General features: G+C 44.4%; 1 protein-coding gene across 3 annotated transcripts in view; it reads right to left on the bottom strand.

Annotated features, from left to right (window-relative positions):
* The window catches only part of DGKG (diacylglycerol kinase gamma), a 121,715-nt gene that overhangs the window by 60,335 nt on the left and 40,738 nt on the right, over positions 1 to 20,642 (bottom strand). For all 3 annotated transcript variants that reach the window (XM_056849297.1, XM_056849298.1, XM_056849299.1), the window contains 8 exons: positions 16,686 to 16,803; positions 14,395 to 14,483; positions 12,943 to 13,059; positions 9,737 to 9,835; positions 8,922 to 9,038; positions 7,342 to 7,415; positions 4,288 to 4,362; positions 3,007 to 3,092 (listed from right to left, as the gene is read on the bottom strand). In XM_056849297.1, the coding sequence (XP_056705275.1) occupies positions 3,007 to 3,092; positions 4,288 to 4,362; positions 7,342 to 7,415; positions 8,922 to 9,038; positions 9,737 to 9,835; positions 12,943 to 13,059; positions 14,395 to 14,483; positions 16,686 to 16,803 (775 nt within the window). The remainder of the gene's footprint in view (positions 1 to 3,006; positions 3,093 to 4,287; positions 4,363 to 7,341; positions 7,416 to 8,921; positions 9,039 to 9,736; positions 9,836 to 12,942; positions 13,060 to 14,394; positions 14,484 to 16,685; positions 16,804 to 20,642) is intronic.

The raw sequence follows: 20,642 nt of genomic DNA, 5'->3' as shown, positions 1-20,642 counted from the left end.
GAGGGAAAAGGTGAGACAGCCACATTCCCTCAGTTGCCTATGGACACCTGCAGAAGAGGGGATACATAAAGGGAAGTAGATGCTCTATGTGTACTTCTTCATATGCAGCTGTGGACTTTATTGGGGACTTTTGCACAATATTGCTGCTTGCAAGCCGCCACAGTGTAACATCCTGCTTGCACATACTAGATATAACAGCTGAACTATATTTTATGCATATTTTAAACCCTATGAAGGGTGAGGGACAGGCTATTTTGGGGGTAGATTTGGAATAGGGAAATGGTGGGGAAAGGTTACACATTCCCCTCCTTCTCTCCTCTCTTGCTACTTTTCTGCTCCCAATCTGAAACAGTTTTTATTGTACAAAAATGTCTGTTGGTTGTAACCTATAGTTTGGGCCAAAGGGCCTAGATGTGCAGACGGGAAGGCAAAACCTTGCTACTGCTGGCACTGTTCTTTTTAAAAAAAAATGTGCTAGATGTTTATTTTACTCAATGGGGCCCAACTATATGTTAACATTTTCCCAGGGGCTGTCCACAGGTTGGCTCAAGAGATGTGTTCTGGAGTTCTGTACTTCCCAGACACATGGTGGCCCATTTCAGATTGGGACATTGGCATGTAGGCAAAGGGGGCTTACACCTCCCCTCCCTCTGTGTTTTCCTGGCCCTCAACAGCCCTGAGGACCCACTGTTTGCCCCATTTAAGAATGTCACTGAACCTGCAGCCCATCTGTACTTGTGGAGCCCCCAAAGAAGGCAAATAGCTGCTCACTGGAGTTGCTTCAGGTCAGGAAAACAGATCTATGCTCCCTCTTCCTGGACACCATTGTCCCAATCTGAATTGGGCCTGCATGTGCCTGGGAAGCACAGAACTCCGGAACACACATCTCCAGTCAACCTGCAGACATTCCTAGGGAAAATGTAACATGTCATGGAGCTTCTACAAATGCCAAACAACTACACAAAAGCATGATCACAAAATGGCATGATGCATTTGAACAACTGGCAGAATCTGACCTTGTAAAGAGGGAATTTGCTGAGCTCTGTCCCTTTTCAGGTTGAGCCACAAACTATCACGAGTACCTATAATTATCTGCATTCACAAACTACACTGAATTAATTACAGCTATTAATGGCTTTCCTAGAATAACACATTTTTCTAAGAACAAAATGTGCCTCCTTTGTTCAGAATATTCTTTCCCCCAGTAATAAAACAGAACCTGGCAAGACATATGGCAAAACTAAAAGGGGCGGGGTGTGTGTAGGGTTGCCAGGTCCCTCTTTGCCACTGGTGGGAAGTTTTGGGGGTGGAGCCTGAGGAGGGCAGAGTTTGGGGAGGCGAGGGACTTCAGTACCAGAGAGTCCAATTGCCAAAGTGACCGTTTCCTCCAGGTGAACTGATCTCTATCGGATGGAGATCAGTTGTAATACCAGGAGTTTACCAGTTAGTACCTGCAGGTTGGCAACCCTAGGTATATGTGTGATGGACAGAAGGCTTTCCTGCCCCTTAAGGGGAAAACAGCCACTCAGCTGAGCTATGGGAGTGCTAATCGAGCATCCAATCACCTTCAAGAAGGGGGGTAGGTGGGATGTTGGAGGGAGGCAGAGCAGGAGGAGTTGAATTCTGCTTCAGGGACAGAGCAATGATAGCTCAGGTCTGGCTTGGCAAAAGAGCAGACTGAGTGAAGGGTAGCTCTGCCTGGTAGTGGCAGAGTGGTTTAGTCTGTCTCTGGAAGAGAACAGAGTACCTGATTGTTGGGCCTGTCTCTGGTAATAAGCAGACCTTGCAGCATTTTGTTTGACTTTTGGGAAAAGGCAGGCTGGTGTGGGTGGAATCCTCTAACCTAGTGGCTAGTCAGTAAAAGCCTGTTTTGTGCCTGAAAGCATTAAATACAATTTAATTGACATTTTGAAGCAATAACCAGCTTAGATTTTTGTGCCTCAGCCAGGTTTCTCCTGTGATTATCTGGAGACCTGCGCTGCTGATCTGTTCTTTGAATCCAACCTGTAAATAAATAAATCTTCTTTGTTGTTTATATACTAATCCTGCCTCAGTGACCTCCATATTCTACTTGTGCAGGACAAAACTTACCTTGACTGCCACCAGGGGTGTGACGTGGAGGCAGTCAATGGCAAACCACCTCTGAACGTCTCTTGCCTTGAAAACCCCACCAGGGGGTGCCATAAGTCAGCTGTGACTTGACAGCAAAAAAAAATTATCTGACAGAGAGAGGCACATTATGAAGCTGGATATTTAGGAGCTGTAGGAAATAGGTATGAATAAGAAATGTTTTGTCAAATCTTTATGAGCTGGATGCAGGCTAGATTTTCCAATGGTAGGATAGAAATGTCCTGCCTCTCTACTTCCACTTCAGCACTGATCTCCATGAAAAGCTGCTCCTGGGGGTGGGGGGAGATAAGGAACTCTGCGGAATGACATGAGGAGGGTCTCCAGTGGGAAGGGTTATCAGTGAAAATAGCAAATTTACAGCCCATTCCTGAGCTGGGGACGGTGGGGAGGAGGCGTCCCATGGCTGCCAAAAGAGAAAAAAAAAGCCTTTTAGAGGCTTTTTTTTTGGGTCAAATGGGGCCTTTTGCCCCATTGAGAAAAGCTGGCACAGCCTCTCTTCTCTCGCTGCCAGCATATCTGGGGTGAACAGGGACAGGAGGCTGCCTAACGGCAGCTCCTCCCCCCTGGAACGCCGGTGCGGGCCTTTATGCAGGTGGGACGTCCAGCTGGCGTCCCAGGGTTCTCTCTCCAGTTCTCTGGAATGAGCTGGCATCCCAGGGCGGTGGTGCCACGGCAGTGCCCAGTGCCCGATCCTCCCCGCCAGCGTTGGGGCCACTTACGGCGGCATAAGTAGCCTGGACACCAGCATGGAGGGCCCCAGTGCTGGCGAAGTGCCTTCCTGGCCTCCTAAGGGCTTTTGCCCTTAAAGGTCAGGAATGCGCTGTTAGTCTAGAAGATCCAACCCAATGTCTAGAATCTCTCTGGAGTTTAGTTTACCTATACAGTCCAGGATCCATCCAACGGTCCCATCCCCTCCACAAGCCAGAATCCGAAACTCTGGAGCATCACGGAAAAAATTTAATCTAGGAAAAAATGGAAGGTAAAGAAAGGAGAACAGGTTAGAACTGGCTGTCACAAATGAGAAAGAATGCCAGTCAGAGATTGTTGTTTTTAGAATGTTAGAATGGTGCACAAATGTGAAAGTGAAGAATGACATGTTAACTCAGGTTTTGCAGATTTTTAAGATTACAATAGAATTATTGAATACAAAGTGAACTGTGATGAATAGGAAAACTGTTAAGGGCTCATTCCAGAGAACTGGAGAGCCAGTATGGCATAGGAAGTAGAGGTTTTAATTCCTACCCTGTGATACAAGCATTAGGTGGCTTGGGGCCAGGTCACAGTCTCTCAGACTAGCTACCTCACAGGTAGGGTTGCCACGTCCCTCTTCGCCACTGGCGGGAGGTTTTTGGGGTGGAGCAAGAGGAGGCCAAGGTTTGGGGAGGGGAGGGATTTCAACGCCAGACAGTCCAATTGCAAAAGCGGCCATTTTCTCCAGGTGAACTGATCATCTGTTCTTATCTTTATCGGCTGGAGATCAGTTGTAATAGCAGGAGATCGCCAGCTAGTTCCTGGAGGTTGGCAACCCTACTCACAGGGTTGTTGTTATGAGGATAAAATGGAGGAGGGGAGGGCAATGTTGTAAGCGATTTTGGGTCCCCATTTGAAAAAAAGGTGGGGTATTAATTTAATTAAATCAAGACTATCCATAAAAGAATATATAGCCCATACTACTTGGGAATGCAAAATATTAGCACAGTCTTCTGCTGGCTTGTGCTCTTGAGACTTGTAAATAAAAGCCATGCATACTTTAGGCACTATCCAGTAAAAGTTAGTTTCAGGCAAATCCCACTGAAAGCAACTTGGCTGAAAATGACTTTTTGCTGGATTGCACCATTTGTATTCTAGTATAATATACACATGCATTCCTCCATTGGCGTGTAGAGACCCCTACTGTATTAAGACAGGCACAGTAAGTATCATAAACTGCTGCATACATATGTTTGACAACAGTTAGCAGGTGAAGTTCCTCTAAGGCATGTTAATATATCACAGTGCAGAGGAAGGTAGAAGGGGGAAACTGAGAAAGAAGGAGGACAGCAGAATGGGAATAGGGAGGAGAAAGGGGCAAAGCACAGAGGAGAGGGAAGAGTGTGGAGGATGTCAACTAGATTCAGGATAGGTGTGGCCCATGTAATGAACATTGAACTTCAGTACCCAGGAATGGGTCCCCCTCGGTCCAGGTTGTAAACTTGTCTGGGGTTGAGTAGATAATGGAATTTCCGATGGACCCTGGTGAGTAAGAAAAACAAAAGTGATGGCCCCTAAGAATGAGAACCAAGGCAAATGGTTACCCTTTCTCAAGGTCATTCTCTGCTATTCTTCTCCCCCTCTACTCCGCCACCCACCCAGACTTGCTCCTGGCGGCTCCATCAACACAGCAAGTATTAAACCGCCTACTTGATTGCCAGCATTTACCTTCCAAATATGAGTTGAGCACTGAATTCTACTGAGTCAACCAAGTGCCTTTAGTGAAGAGATATAGAGACCCATCCTGTCAAAGGTCATGGCAGAACTGAGGCTGAAAAGTGGTCAACATTTCTTGTTCAGTGCTAATGAAAGGCTTGCTATTGTTAGGTTAATTGTTAGATACTGCTACTTCAAATGTGAATTATTTGGTAGTGGAAAGTGCTGTCAAGTCGCAGCAGACTTATGGTGACCGCGTGGGGTTTTCAAAGCAATAAACGTTCAGAGGTGGTTTGCCATTGCATGCCTTTGCATAGCAACTCTGGACTTCCTTGGTGGTCATCTAAATACTAAATACTAACTAAATACTAACCAGGGCTGACCCTGCATAGCTTCTTAGGGACAGATAATATTGTTAGTTAATTTAAAATGTTAAATGCTTTGAAGTGGTTTTTTTTCCTTGTTTTAAATATAGGTTACAAGCGGGGGACCCACAAGGACTTGCAGGGGACAACACATTTGCCGCTGTATCCCCTCTCCATCTATTTCATCTTTCCCTTCCCCAGCAGCCCCTATAGCCTCTCTCCCTTTTCCTGCTTCCTTTTCTCCTTCTCACCCACCAGCCAACCCTCTTTATCTGCCCCTCTGTCTTCAGCTTTCTATCCTTCTCTACCCCTTGCACCCCGGGAAAAGCCTGGCCTAGTTGTGCAGTGGCTGGCACCTAGTAGAAGAAAGGGGGTGGGAAGGAACATGGGAGGGCTATCATGTCAATGTCATGATATCATTTCAAGGTTGAACCAGGATGCCACTCTAGGATTCAGCAGAAATGTTTTGATTTTTCCACTGAGTTTCTGCTGAATCATAGAGCGGTGTGACACAATTCCAGATTCAAGTTGGAAATGACATCACACTGTTAATGTGATGGCAATTTCCCCCATCCCACCCCCCTCCCCAGACTACTGAGAGGCAGCTCAAAGGTCTGCCAGTGGGAGATTTCCCACAATAGTGGGAGACCTGGCAACGCTAGTGGTGGCTGCCAATGCAGGGTTGGGTAGGCCCAGTTGTGTGGTGGCTGCTGCTTGTGCTGAGGCAAGCCCAGTGGCATGTGTGGCTGCTGCCACTGGGCAGGCTCTCTAGAGGTTCCCACCAGGGGCAGGGGATCCCCTGCCTCTGGCTCCTATTTTGCTCTGGTGGCTGGTGGGAGGGGGGGAAATCAGGTTCATGAAAGAAATCACAACCCTCCCATTGGGCCAGGTTGGGTCAAATAGTATGGTGGGCACCACAGCTCAATCAGTTTTCTTCTCTCCTTCCCACCCACAAGCCAATCTACCTTTGTCTGCCCCAATGCTTTCAGCTTTCCCTCCTTCTCTACCCTGACAATCTCTCTGTGGGAAAAGTCTGGCTGGACTACATGCTGGCTGGCACCAGGCTAGGCTGTGTGATTACCCAGCTCAGCCGGGCTGGCTGAGTTGCACAGCGGCTGTCACCCACAGGGTTTGGATGAGTTGTGTGGTTAGTGAGTTTCTGGTAGTTGCTGCTAGTTCCCTGATAAGTACTCCGGCATCAGGGAACATGACAGTTGAGGGGGGTGGGACCTTTTCCAGGGCTGCTTCAGCCTTCTAGTCTACTCCTGCTCCCCTCCCCACAGCTTTGCTTTAGAAAGGCTTGGAAGGCTTGGCAATATTGTTGTGGTTGCCTAGCAACCCTGAACAGCCATTGAAAGTTCAGTGGGCATTATTTTCTTAATGCTACAGGTGTTGTTCCTGTTATATTGGGGAGTTTTAATCCCCTGATTTTTTTATTTAGTTTTCAGATTTTTCTGGAACCCTGGGACTTTCTTCAGGTTTCTCCCCAGTCTGCCACTAGCTCCATTTTGCGGCTCTACTGATCATATCCTCGATGGCATGGTTTGGAAATAGATATATTGATGATGGCTATATGCTTAGTGTTGTAGTGTGTATCATTTTCTTAACTATGCTTCAGTACTCTTGTTTATTTTTTGGATTTGTATCCCGTCCCCTCTCCCGGTCAAAGCTGGGCTCAGGGCAGTTCACAGTCATTAAAACATCATAACATATGATAAAAACATACAAAATATCAATTCCAGTCTAAAACCAACAGTTCAAAATAACATTGATAGGTGTTCAATATTGGGCAACAAGGCCAGAGCCAGCCAACATACACATATTGGTATATAACAGTGGTGGCAAACCTTTTAGAGACCGAGTGCCCAAACTGCAACCCAAAACCCACTTATTTATCGCCAAGCTTTAGTTTAGAAAAAACAACTCATACATTAATATCTTTTGTCTTAAAAGAAAAACACAATAACAGAGCTTTATATGCTTTGCACACTTCTTTGCACACTTTCACCACATGCATTTGGAAAAGCAACCCTTTTTTGGGGGGGAGAGGGATAAAAACCAATACTAAACAGACTTTGGGCCAAGGAAGCATCTTTAAAAGTCTCAGCAAACCCTTTTGCACACTTATACCACATGCCTTTGAAAAGCAAACCTTTTTTGGGGGGGAGAGAGATAAAAAACAACACTAAACAGATATAAAAACCAACATTACACAGTTTTTGGGCCAAGGAAGTGTCTTTATGGGTCACAGCAAACCCCTTTGTAGACATTTTCCTAGGAGTAAGGGCCACTGAATGAAATGGGACATACATCTGAATAGGTGTGCTTAGAGTGCTTAGAATGGCTCCCTTTGTCACTTGCCATAATAATGATTTATTTATTGCACTAAATCAGGATTTCTTAGGAAGGTGACATTTCTCCATAGGAAGAGGCAACATACCTTTCTCCTTGTCTCCCTCCGCTCTTGGGGTTCACAAACACCAACAGTGGATGTGTTCCAGGCTTAGGGGTAATCTGGAAAGCAAAAACCAAACCAAACAAGAAGCCTTCTTGTACTGCATACAAAATATCATTCATACAGAATGGGGAAGAATGAGTCACGTGGCACAGCTACAGAGGAAACAAGGCAAGCAACTGGCAGTGTGTTAGGTCAGTGGAATAGAGAGCCATGGGGGAATCCTGCAAATAGATGGGGAGTCACCCATTTGGTGCACTATATGTGGCTACTTTCTATGTCTTGTCCTTCAGTTAGGAGGCCACAGACTACTGTAAGTGGTGGCCAATATATAACTGCTGATGTATCCTTTGATTTAATCAGTTTATAACCTAAGAGTATTAGGACACGTACAAGTGCAGCACAAGACAGGCGTTACATTAGTTCAGTAAAACTGAGCAACCATGAGTATTTTGGCACAGCCACATTTTTCAGGAACGGAGAGAAGATGGCAGGTAACCTCCAGGTATTAGCTGGAGATCTGCTATTACAACTGATCTCCAGCCAATAGAGATTAGTTCACCTGGAGAAAAATGGCTGCTTTGGCAATTGGACTCTATGGCATTGAAGTCCCTCCCCACCCTCCTCAGGCTCCATCCCCAAAAGCTCCCACAGGTGCCCAAGAGGGACCTGGCAACCCTAATGGCAGGAGGAATTTAGGAAATGCAAGTATTAATCTCTTATGATGCACAATTCCACACAATTCTACTGTAGCCCAGAGTATATCCCAGGACAGACTTCCTGGGGAGCCTAAGAGATTATAGATGGTGCATGCGCAGAAAAAAAAAGCAATTCAGGAAAGGGGGGAGGTTTCTTTCTGAGGTCTTCTTTTTTAAAATTTTCCAATGGAAAAATTGGAAATTGTGGGGAGTACTGAAAAAAATTCCTATGCAATATTTTCTCTTTTGAATGAATTGTGGGATTGCCAGCTCTGGGTTGGGAAATCCCTGGGGATTTTTTTTTTTTTTGGGGGGGGGGAGCCTGGAAAGGGCAGGGTTTGGGGAAGAGAGGGACCTCAGCATGGTTCAGTGCCATAGAGTCCACCCTCCAAAGCAGTCATTTTCTCCAAGGGAACTGGTCTCTGTAGTCTGGAGATCAGTTCTAAAAGCAGATCTCCAGGCCCCACCTGGAGGTTGGCAACACTAAATGAGTGAAGTGCTTTTAAATACATGGTTGGCATGCTGTCAACATATACCACTTTTAAATCCAAGATGCATTTCTGTACCTAGAAGGATACCTAATCTTCATGAGGGAAGCATGCTGAGCTTCCATTGCTTCCCAACAACTGTAAGTCTTCTGTTGTCCTTTTGACCTGACGTGGTTGACCTTTCACCTCTCCCCCAAACCACTGTGACACATTTAGCCACAGACTGGGTAAAAAGGCAATCCTAATTGCCATCTTTCCTCTGGCATACCTTTCTGTACAACTGACCTGCAATTTATGACTGCTGTACAAAGTACCTTCCCTTATAAACATACACAAGCACACACATATGTGAATGAAAGGTAACTCCAGCATGTCTGACCTGCAGCCCATGTCCATCCACTGTCATAGTGTTGTATCTGAAGGTCAGGTTTGTATCATCTGGGGTGGTGCAGGATGGCGATTCACTATCTGATCTCCTCGGGTGGGATTGTCTGTCCTTTGGAATAGAAAAAAAATGCAGAAGGAGTTCCAAATATGGATGGTGGCCAGCACATAAAAAGGTGTGGGGAATTCAAAGAAAGAGAAAAGTAGGATGTACTGATGTACAAGACCACTTTAAAATATCATGGAACACCAAAAGCAAATAATAAGCCACACATGCTGTCAGAATGCTAATATGATAAACCATCAATAATACATTTCAGGACGTTCCAACAATTCATGCTATCATGGTGATCTTGCAACAGATGGTACTGAAGCCCTTAATATATCACTCTAAAAATTGATTAAATTTGTTTACACACAGATGGCCTCAATGTACAACCGATGTCTTACTTCCTAGATTTTTTTTCCGAGAATCCACAGTTAGGAAGTTCCCTCAGCTGAACATCTACAGGAAGCTGACCCACTTAACACTCAAAAGTAGTCCTTTAACCATCACAAATGCCTCACGGCTGTATGAGAACATCTTAAACAGTGAGTGAATTCATCAGATTGATAACAGCCATCTCAGTTACGCAAAGTAAAGTTCATGAAGCTGAAATGGCTGTTATTAATCTTGGTTTCAAGTTAACAAAATTAGTCTGGATTAATTAGTCTGGTACATGATTTCAGCAGACTGGTCGTCTTAATAAATGAGACTGAAAATCCCAGTAATTTATCCTGTATTATGAGTGCCAAGCCAGACTCACTTACCACAACCACGGGGCAGACGTGAGAAGGCAATAAGATGTGTTCCTTCAGTTGCCCACCATCACACTCTGGCTTCACATGGGAGGCACATTTGTTGTGAAGCTGCAAGAAGAAAGACAGCAGGGATTCACGAATGCTGACTATTATTTATTAGGGGCAGATTGGAAAGGAGAACACATGAAGTTGCCTCATATAGAACCAGGCCATTGGTCCATCAAAGTCAATACTGTTCACTCAGACTGGCAGAGGCTCTCCAGGGTCTCAGGTAGAGGTCTTTCATACCAACTACCACCTGATCCTTTAACTGGAGATGTTAGAGATTGAACCTAAAACCTTCTCCATGCCAAGCAGATGCTCTACCACTGAGACATGACCCCTTCTAAATGAGCCCAGGAGCATACCAAACTTCCAGGAGAAGTCTAGGCCCCTTTGGGAGCAAGTAGTGACAAGCTGAGAATTGCTTCTATTGTCTAGACTTTAAGTATTTGTTTCAACTGTTCAAGGAATTTTGCACACCGAGAGCTGAAGAAGCCGCCCCTGGTGGCGGCGAAAACGCACTGCATCCGGACGGCGTTCCGACTTCAATCTCCCTTTTTGCCTCCTGTTTTGAAATAAGAGACTTTGATAAAGAGTCATTGACTCTGAGTTTTAATGTACATGAATTGTTTTCTATCACAGTTGGCATATGAAAAATTGTACATAATATCCTTGTTGCTATAATATCCTTGTTGTTGAAGTAGCCTTGCTACTTTTGTGTATTGTATCCGTTTTTAGAGTTATAAGTTTCCTTTGTCACAATTAGCACTTGCACTTCTGTACTTGTCAATACATGTGTTTGCATTTACTTGAGAGCCTGTACTATATTTACCTTAGCCTTACCCACCTGGAGGTTGGCAACCTTATGTGTAACTGAACCCAGTTATAGGAAGACAGCTCTTCAGCACTATATCTGTAGAACTGCACATTAATCAAACGCCCCGTTCATGCATTTTTGCAACAAACACAGCATTTTATGTGTATGCCCATGTAGCCCTGACCCGGATGGCCCAGGATAGCCCGATCTTGTCAGATCTTGGAAGCTAAGCAGGGTTGGCCTTGGTTAGTATTTTAATGGGAGACCACCAAGGAAGTCCAGAGTCGCTATGCAAAGGCAGGCAATAGAAATCACTTCTGAACATCTCTTGCCTTGAAAACCCTACAGGGTCACTAGAAGTTGGGTACAACTTGACAACATTTCCCACCACCACCCTTATACCCATGCTTGTCCAGGGAATAGTCTAAATGTACATGGTGCAGTTCTAGAGTTGCCAACGTCCAGGTACTAGCTGGAGATCTGCTATTACAACTGATCTCCAACCAACAGAGATGATTTCACCCAGAGAAAATGGCCACTTTGGCAATTGGACTCTATGGAACTGAAGTCCCTCCCCTCCCAAACCCTGCCCTCCTCAGTCTCCGCCCCAAAATCTCCAGTATTTCCCAACCTGGAGCTGGCAACCCTATGCAGTTCTGTTTCTGCAGCTAAGCAGATCTGTCCCTGTAGATTGCCTAATAGGAGGCCCAGCCTTAGAATCATGTTTAAGTCGCCCGGAACTCTCTGAAGGAACAGCAGAAAAGCAGGGTCTTAGGGCCTAACCCCTGACCTGGATGGCCCAGGCTAGCCTGATCTCGTCAGATCTCAGAAGCTAAGCAGGGTCAGCCCTGGTTAGTATTTGGATGGGAGACCAACAAGGAATACCAGGGTTGCTGTGCAGAGGAAGGCACTGGCAAACCACCTCTGTTAGTCTCTTGCCATGAAAACCCCAAAAGGGGTCGCCATAAGTCGGCTGCGACTTGACAGCACTTTACACAAACACACAGGGCCTAACCACACTTTCCCTGGGGACACCCCTGGGTTGGATGGAGAGGTGTGTTGTGAAGTTCTGTATTTCCCAGTAGGGTTGCCAACCCACAGTTGTGCCTGGAGTTCTACCAGAATTACAGCTGATCTCCAGACTAGAAAAATCAGTTCCTGTGGAGAACGTGGCTCCTTATAAACAAATAATTCCAAGCCCCCCCAAAAAAGTCTGTAGAGAACCCAAGCACACATTCAATACATGGAAGTAGCCTGAAACCTATATTCTGCCTGCTGCTGAAAAACTTAGAATCATAGAATCATAGAATTATAGAGTTGGAAGGGACCACCAGGGTCAAAGAAGAGCTCTGCTAGATCAAGCCAATGGTCCATCGAGTTCAGCATTTTGTTATCCAATCAGATGCCCCTGGAAGATCCACAAACAGGGCATGGGGGCCAAATCTCCCCATGTTACACCCCCCCCCCGAAATTATTGTGCCTCTGAACAGGGAGGTCCAATCTAGTCATCACAGGCAATAGCCACTGATGGACCTATTTTCCATGGATGTGTCTAATCCCTTTTCTAAGCTAGGCTAGCAGCCATCACTCAAGCCATCACTCCATCATGTACTAATGATTTCCTCAAGTGAATTATGTGATGCCTTATCGGCAGGCCTGACAAACCCTCTCTTCCTGTGCTTGACATTTTACTCTGTAAGGCCAATTGACACATCCAAAGAAACACATGGCAGGGATATTCCGGCCTACTGTATTTCTTCATTTAGAATTGAAAGAAAGGGAGCCATCTCCAGGAAGTCAGAAACAAGGCATTCTGTGTACCATAATGGGGCTCATGGAAGGGCAATTACTGTGATTGCCATGGAGAGTGATGCATCACATCATTTGACCCCATCGTTCTGAGGAAGCCTGAATATCTCATCCCCCCACCACAGATATATTAGAGACTTCACATCATCTTCCTTCTTTCTTGCAGCACTCCTTGGTAAATGTCAACTGGAATGTCATGCAGCAGTTGCCGGACTGCTGAGTGGACTGGTGGATAAAAGGCCCTGGCAGCGTGCTGTGTGCCTTCTCTATTTGTTCCTGAGCTCCTGATCCTTATCCATGCAATTAGGAAAGCACACTCATGTTCTATGCTTTCCCAATAGAACTGCATGATGGTTATTTTCATGCTACTTTCCCCCTCTCCAGAAACGGAAGGACAGCTTTATTTCTCATTTGTTCAGAGCGTGGTGTGGTCATTACCAACACAGGCTGAGTCTTGGCCTGCTGACCTAGGAGGTGAGTTGCCCTGGATAATTTACCTTCTGACACCCTTGAGAAAAGTCACACCAGACTCTCTTCCCGTACTCACTGTGATCTGACACCATACGCAATGTAGTCCGGTAATGCCCTGATAGCACTTGATGCTTTTGTGACACCGATCACACTTGGCCGGGGAGTTCCCCTCAATCCATGTGTGCTGCATTACCTAGGAAGGCAGGAGACAAGATGACCAAGATAGTGAGAAAGAAATCCATGTGCTAAATGGTACACTGAAAGCAGAAAGGGGCAAAGAAATCATCCTGAAAGTTCAATGGAACTGCATTCATTCCAGTGTCTCAGGAAATTCTTGGAATTGTGGGAGAAACAGAGGACTGGGCAAGTTTGGGAAGTGCTACTGATGCAAGGGACAAACTTTGCCTATTTATTGTAAACGAACAGATTTAATTTCTCTGCTATGATTTGAACCCTCTAACAAGATTTGCATTGCTGTGAGGCAAGTTAATACTGGAGTAGAAGTTCTATATATAGATATAGCCATAACAAGGTAATAAATTATTCTCATGTGGTGCATCTTTGAAGTCATTAGCAACTTTTGGGGACACAAAAATTAAACGATTGCCTTTCCACTCTCTCTCGACCCCCATTCCTGTCTCCAGGTTCTATTCCTGTTTGTTTTTGACCTGTTAGCTGTTTCAGTGCAGCTCTTGGTATAGGCGGCTACTTTGGCCACTTGATTTTGATGCATCTTTGATCATCTGCCTAGATTTGTGACAGAAGCATCTACTTATCTAAGGTACTTAATCATGCAGCTGATGGTCATGGTGGGAATGACAATTACTTTCACACTGAGTTTGAGGAGCCCGGAACATCAGGAATCCAAGAATGTCCTGACAGAAACTGTCCCAATGATTGTTGTTGGTTTTGCTGCAGAAATGGTGCTGTTGGACACCAACCTGCAGAACCTCTTCTGTAGGCTGAAGAAGGGAATTTCAGTGAATTCAACAGGCAGCATCTGTCCTCATGCTGGCACTTGTGTACTAAACTAGAAGTGTAACGAGCTGATGAAATTATAAGGTGTAAAATGCATTGTTAAATTGTGGAACTCCCTGCCCCAGGATGTGGTGATGGCTGCCAACTTGGAAGGCTTTAAGAGGGGAGTGGACATGTTCATGGAGGACAGGGCTATTCATGGCTACTAGTAAAAATGGATACTAGTCATGATGCATACCTATTCTCTCTAGTATCAAAGGGGCAGCCTATTATATTAGATGCTGTGGAATACAGGCAGGATGCTGCTGCAGTCGTCATGTCTGTGGGCTTGTGGTTGACCACTGTGTGAACAGACTGCTGGACTAGATGGGCCTTGATCTGACCAGCATGGCTCTTCTTATGTTCTCTCTGGTACTATTGTAAGTACTGCTCTGGCTGTGTGGACTGCATGTTCCACATTACAGATGGCTTAGAACAGATGGAGGATTATCAATTCTATTATGATTCTATTTAAACACAAATATTATTCATTCATACGTGCCTCACTTACACTGGTATTTCTCTTGGATTTCACATAGGTGCTGATACAGGGGGCAATCTCTTTGGATACGCATCTTTCATGGACTGTGTATTTACAAACTGCAGAGAAAAGGAAGAGAGAGGGATGGAAACAGTATCTTTAAGTCCACTCTGAACCTATAACACAAAAGCTACAACCATTTAGCAAGACTGGCTGTAAAACCTATAATAAAAATATATTTCCCAAGGCAATAATTGACTATTTTAATCCTTAGGTTAGTTACATGGGTAATGTCCTGTCAACGAGTTTATAACTGAGCTAAGTCATACACTTACCGAGCGCCTTTAACTCATGCATCCCATCCTGACTTTATCATTTGTAGAACTGTTATTGAAAATTGAGTGCCACAGGGAGCAATTCTAAGCAGTGCTACTTAGAAGTAAGTCCCATTTTATTCCGTTGGGCTTATTGCTAGGAAAGTACGCTTAAGGACTGCACTGTTGATCACTTTTAAGAGTCTGAAATTAACATGTGCTAAACATTAGGACAGCATATATGACTTGCAAGAAGGCAACCAGACCCAGAACAGATTAACTCTCAGAAGCCACACTTATCAGGAACTGAAAGAAAAAATGCTTCTTCAAACTTACACGGACCATACAAAACTTTAAAAAGAAATGATGAGAAACCCTAGAGCCTGAGAAGGGCGTGGTTTGGGGAGGGACTTCAATGCCATAGAGTCCAATTGCCAAAGCGGCCATTTTCTCCAGGTAGGGTTGCCGGGTCCCTTTTTGCTACTGGCAGGAGGTTTTTAGGGTGCAGCCTGAGGAGGGTGGGGTTTGGGGAGGGACTTCAATGCCATAGAGTCCAATTGCCAAAGCGGCCCTTTTCTCCAGGTGAACTAATCTCTATCGGATGGAGATCTGTTATAATAGCAGGAGATCGCCAGCTAGTACCTGGAGGTTGGCAACCCTAACATAGCAAGAAGTCTGAAGTCCGGCCTACACCTCATCTCACTGAGGGTACAGTGCAGAGCTTCAACTGTAAGTTAGGTTGATCTGGGTTTTTTGGTCTGCATGCCTGCATTTCACAAGAGTCACTGCAGGGAGGTACCATGCGGCAATATTTTTATGTTTCAGCTTTCTATGGAATGTGAGTGGGTGGGTGTGGTCATTTTTTAAACCATCAGATAACAGATGGACACATATGAACCCAAAGACGATCATTTATTTGAACATTTGCACATACAAGCTCAGGTTTTGGCTACTGGCAATGAATTATCCCATTTTAACACACCACTGAACATTATTATTGATGCCACCTTGTGGCCATCTGGTGATGCCAAAAATAAGGAGTTATGCTTGAAACTGCACAGAATTATGGGATGGCATCTAGGTGATGAAAGCTGCATTCCAACAAGAACACGTTTGGGCATTGGAAAGGGAATAAGAGGATAACTGCAAATCTCGCCCATCTCTTCTGTGCATGAGAAAAAGTAAACGTGAAACAAGGAAACATCCATTTACATAAGGATAATGTCATGTCTGCTTAGTCCTGAGACTCCAGAAGGATTGTATTGGTTGATACTTGAGCAATAATTCAGCAACTTACTATGTTGATTAAAGGAATCTAAACATCTTTAAGAGCTAGATCTGAGTCTAGTAGCATCTTTGAGACCAACAACATTTTTGGGGTGTACATTTTCGAGAGTCAAAGCTCCCTTCGTCAGATGCCTTAAGAAGGGAGCTTTTTTCTCAAAAGCTTATACCCCGAAAATCCTGTTGGTCTCTAAGGTGTTACTGGACTTGAATCTCGTTTTCCTACAGCAAACCAACACAGCTATCCTCTGAAGCTAAACATCTTCAAGTAATAGAGAATTGGGTCTTCAAGAACATCAGCAGTGTATATAAGGTTGGCAGCTCTGGGTTGGGAAATATCTAGAGGTTTGGGAGGAGGGTGAAGCCTGATGAAGGCAGGGTTTGTGGAGGAAAGGGACTTCAATGGGATATAATGCCATAGAGTCTGCCTTCCAAAGTGGCTATTTTCTCCGGGGGAACGGATCTCTGCTGCCTGTAGATCAGTTGTAATCCCAGATCTCCAACCACTTCCTGGAGGTTGGCAACCCTTAGTGCATAGCAAGTGAAGGGCCTTGGAACACACAAGTCTTGGCTTTGTATTCATTTGTATCTTAGAAACAGATTCAGATATGAATGGCTCCAGTTTGTTCATATAACAGCCAAAGCATCCTTAACCCAACAAAGCAAGGGCAGAGGTGAGACTCACAGGCCTCGGGAGGGCCTGTGGTGTATCTGAGCACTTACAGGAGCAGCACAAGCCTTGCTTCCTGACCCCCAGGAGCATGGTGCGACAGAAGTTGCAGTAGGCAGGCTTCTTGAAGTGCTTCAGCCTCCAGGCATGCTGACCATCGTCCTTTACGTTCTGCAGGGGGGAATGTCCATAGAGAGTTAATGGGCAACACAGAAGGGAATCCAGAACAGCTCACTCTCTGGGGATAGATCCACACAAAAACGTTATGCACCTGTCTTGCATGTTTAGTGGCAAGTTAGACCAACACAGTTCTATTCCCACTTGGATCGCTCAGGCTGTACAGATATTAGTTTGGGAAGGCAGTCATGACAGAGCCATAGTTATCTATAGCATATGTTGTTTTCTACTTTAGTCTCTGTTCAAACAGGTTTTGCTGGGTTTTGAACCTGAAAGATCTGCTTGCCCAGAGATCACAGCAGGATAGCAAAAATGAATGGTATTATTACGGGCTGTAACGGCTCTTCATGCTACTTTCAAGTTGCTGAAAAAGCTATTGTATGTAGGAGAATGGGTAGACTGAGAATAAAGTTAGTTAATATGACTCAGTGAGTGCAGCCACAGCAAGGATACCCAAGAGACCATTATTACAGGAATTCATGTTATATCACTCCAAATATTCCCTTCTGCATGGTACTAATGGCTAGCATCTCCAGTTGTGATAGGAGGGTATGCATGGATGTGTCTCACAAATGAGCCAGTTTTTTCATCTCTGACTCATAAAAGCTTTTCCTTTGTGAGTGTCAGAAGATGTGTGAAAAAATGGATTCCTCAAGTCACACACTCCTACACAGGTCGCATCTATAGTTGCAAACTATCTTTCAGTTTAGCAACCACATTCCACACACACACACACACACACACACAACAAAGAGCTGATTTTATACTCCCTCTTCCCGATTTTGGAACGGACCCCAGTCCTTCCAATCATTTTGTCATATCACAAGGACCTACCCCCAGAATGATACAGCTTGTGAGACAAATGGCAAATACACATCACAAGAGCTTAACTGTGAGTGGTCATCAAGGGCCCACTGAACGTTCTGTGGATCTTTATTTTGTGATTTAATTGAATAATTTGCTGGAAAGATCACTGCATGTGGCCCAGGTATTACTCCACAAGGTAAAAAAAAAAAAAGGCAATTACTGTCTCATTCAAAACAATGGGAGCCAACCCAGAATGTTTTAGAACCAGTGGAAGCCATGGACTTCCTGGCCCAGGAGACACATGAGACTGCAAATGCTCAGTCAGTGCCAGAATCATGGCTCAGTTGCACAGAACATGCTTGGCATTCAGGAAGTCCCAGATCGACTCCCAGACAGCTCTAACTAAAGGATTTTTGGCAGCACAATGTGTTGAGAGCAATTTTCTCTGCCTGAGATCCTGGAGATGGGCAGACAGGCAGAGTAGTCAACACTGAGCTGGATGCACCTATGAGCTGAGTTGGTTAAAGACAGGTCTATATATTCAAAATACAGTATTCACAGCAAGGGAAAGGAAGTGGCAGCCGTGCATCCAGGTCTATGGTACCAACACAAAGAACCTGCATTTTGTGATGTCAACTGAGCCTTCTATAGACATCTGTTATCAAACTGGGAGCTATAGAACTGGGCACTGTGTCTTCCACTATGTCTCTCATCCTGCAACATTCTGATTTCCGATTAATGATTGAAGGAAACAAAAGCATCAGGTAATCTCTCACACATCCTAGATAATAACATCACTACATTCAGGTACTAAAGCTGGGACTTTCAGACCTCTGGATCATTTAACTGTGACAGAAAACAAGCCATCTAATGTGGGTATTCCAGTGGAAAGATATTGCCTTATTGCGGCAGTAATTCGAAAAGCAGGTTGCTGCAGTCACTAAAAGTACTTTCTTTCCATTTTTAATTTTATTACTCAATTACACAACAAATAAACATAACCATACATTAAGAAAATGTAACAAACAAGGGAGAACCCCTCCCCAAAGGCAAATACAATACAATACAAAACAATTGAGAAGAAAAATAAAATAAAACAAGTGCCTTTTCCACATTCCCTTTTGTCTGGGGCTGGGTGCTGAGATCAACAAAAGTTTGCAACAGTTGGCATTAGGAGCCAGCGTGTAGTGGTTAAGAGTGGTAGTTTGGAGCGGTAGAGTCTGATCTGGAGAACCGGGTTTGATTCCCCACTCCTCCACATGAGTGGCGGAGGCTAATCTGGTGAACTGGATTTGTTTCCCCACTCCTATACACAAAGCCAGCTGGGTGCCCTTGGGCTAGTCACACTCGCTCAGCCTCACCTACCTCACAGGGTGTCTGTTGTGGGGAGGGTAAGGTGATTGTAAGCTGGTTTGATTCTCCCTTGAGTGGTAGAGAAAGTCAGCATATAAAAACCAACTCCCACTCCTACAGAGCATTCACAGTGGCAGGACCCACCTTATGCAACAACAAGAGATAAAGAAGGCAACCGCCTTGGGTGGGTTCTGCAGAGACTGCAAAACCTTCCTTTTCAAATGAGCGTTTCCCCTTTCATGAGGTGAATAGCTTATTTTTATGACAGTAGTTTTCATTCTGATCTGTATGGTCTTATTAACTGATATATCGATTTTATCATGCTACTTACATGGTCTTTGCTGTTTGGATTATGTATCTTTGTGAGCAATCCTGACTGTAGGAATGCCAGGATAACAAGACTTTAAATAAATAAATATGAGTAGTTATTGGGGGCTGCATAAGAACATAAGAAAAACCATGCTGGATCAGACCAAGGTCCATCAAGTCCAGCAGTCTGTTCACACAGTGGCCAACCAGGTGCCTCTAGGAAACCCACAAACAAGGTAACTGCAGCAGCATCCTGCCTGTGTTTCACAGCACCGAATATAATAGGCATGCTCCTCTGATCCAGGAAAGAATAGGTATGCATCATTACTATTATCCATTTTGACTCGTATCTATGGATAGCCCTATCCTCCATGAACATGTCCACTCCCCTCTTAAAGCCTTCCAAGTTGGCAGCCATAACCACATCCTGGGGCAGGGAGTTAGATGGCATCTTTGTTCTCATCACATTTTTCCATATCTAATAACATATTTATTACTTATTTGTTAAACATATACTACCTAAATCATTCTCATTCTATTTCAATTTAATTCAGTTCTGTTGCAAATTTCTATCTATATAGTCAGGGGGAAAACATTCTATTTCCCCCGAAATTCTAAAATTAATCTATTATGTATAAAAGATGTCAGTTTGCCATAGTTGCGTACTCTGTTAATTTATTAATCTATTCACCTAAATCTGGATATTTCTCTGCTTTCCATTTTGCCACATATATCACTCTTACCATCGTCACCATGTACTTAAATACTTCATTATGCGTGATGTCATTTTCCACTGGTTTCCAGTTTGCTTCTGGGTTCCATTCAAGGTACTGGCTTTGACCATTAAAGCACCAAATGGTTTGAAATAACAATTCTTGAAGGATCACCTCCTCCTTTACCAACCAGCCCCTGAGATTGATGACTGAGGCTTTCCTGTGAAAACCTACCATGTCTGCGGTAAGACTGGCAGAGACATATGGGAAGCCATTTTTAGCTGCTGCCCCCAAGTTATGGAATCACTCTGTAGTAAGGTTGGTGTCTTCTGTGACGACATCATAAAGCCTTTGAAGTGATTGATTGAGTACGCCATGTCCTCTGTGGTTATATGGTGATGATATTTAATGTTGTGAGTTGTTTTGGGGGCCCTAAATGGGTCTGAAATGCAGCACAGTCATTAACTAACTAATCACCATGTGGATAGCCTTTTATATTAACAATACTGTTAGCTATTTTTAGATGAAAATACTGTTTCAATTTTTCCACACTACTGTGCCTAAGTGCGCAGGGACATATAGTTTCCCAGCAACTGCCATATAACATTTTTGAAATTTCGTGTGTGTGCTTATTTGATCTGGGAATAAAGG

Source organism: Euleptes europaea, chromosome 5 (genome assembly GCF_029931775.1).
Source record: "Euleptes europaea isolate rEulEur1 chromosome 5, rEulEur1.hap1, whole genome shotgun sequence".
NCBI classification, from domain to species: domain Eukaryota; kingdom Metazoa; phylum Chordata; class Lepidosauria; order Squamata; family Sphaerodactylidae; genus Euleptes; species Euleptes europaea.
This window is presented reverse-complemented; position numbering and strand designations above follow the sequence as displayed.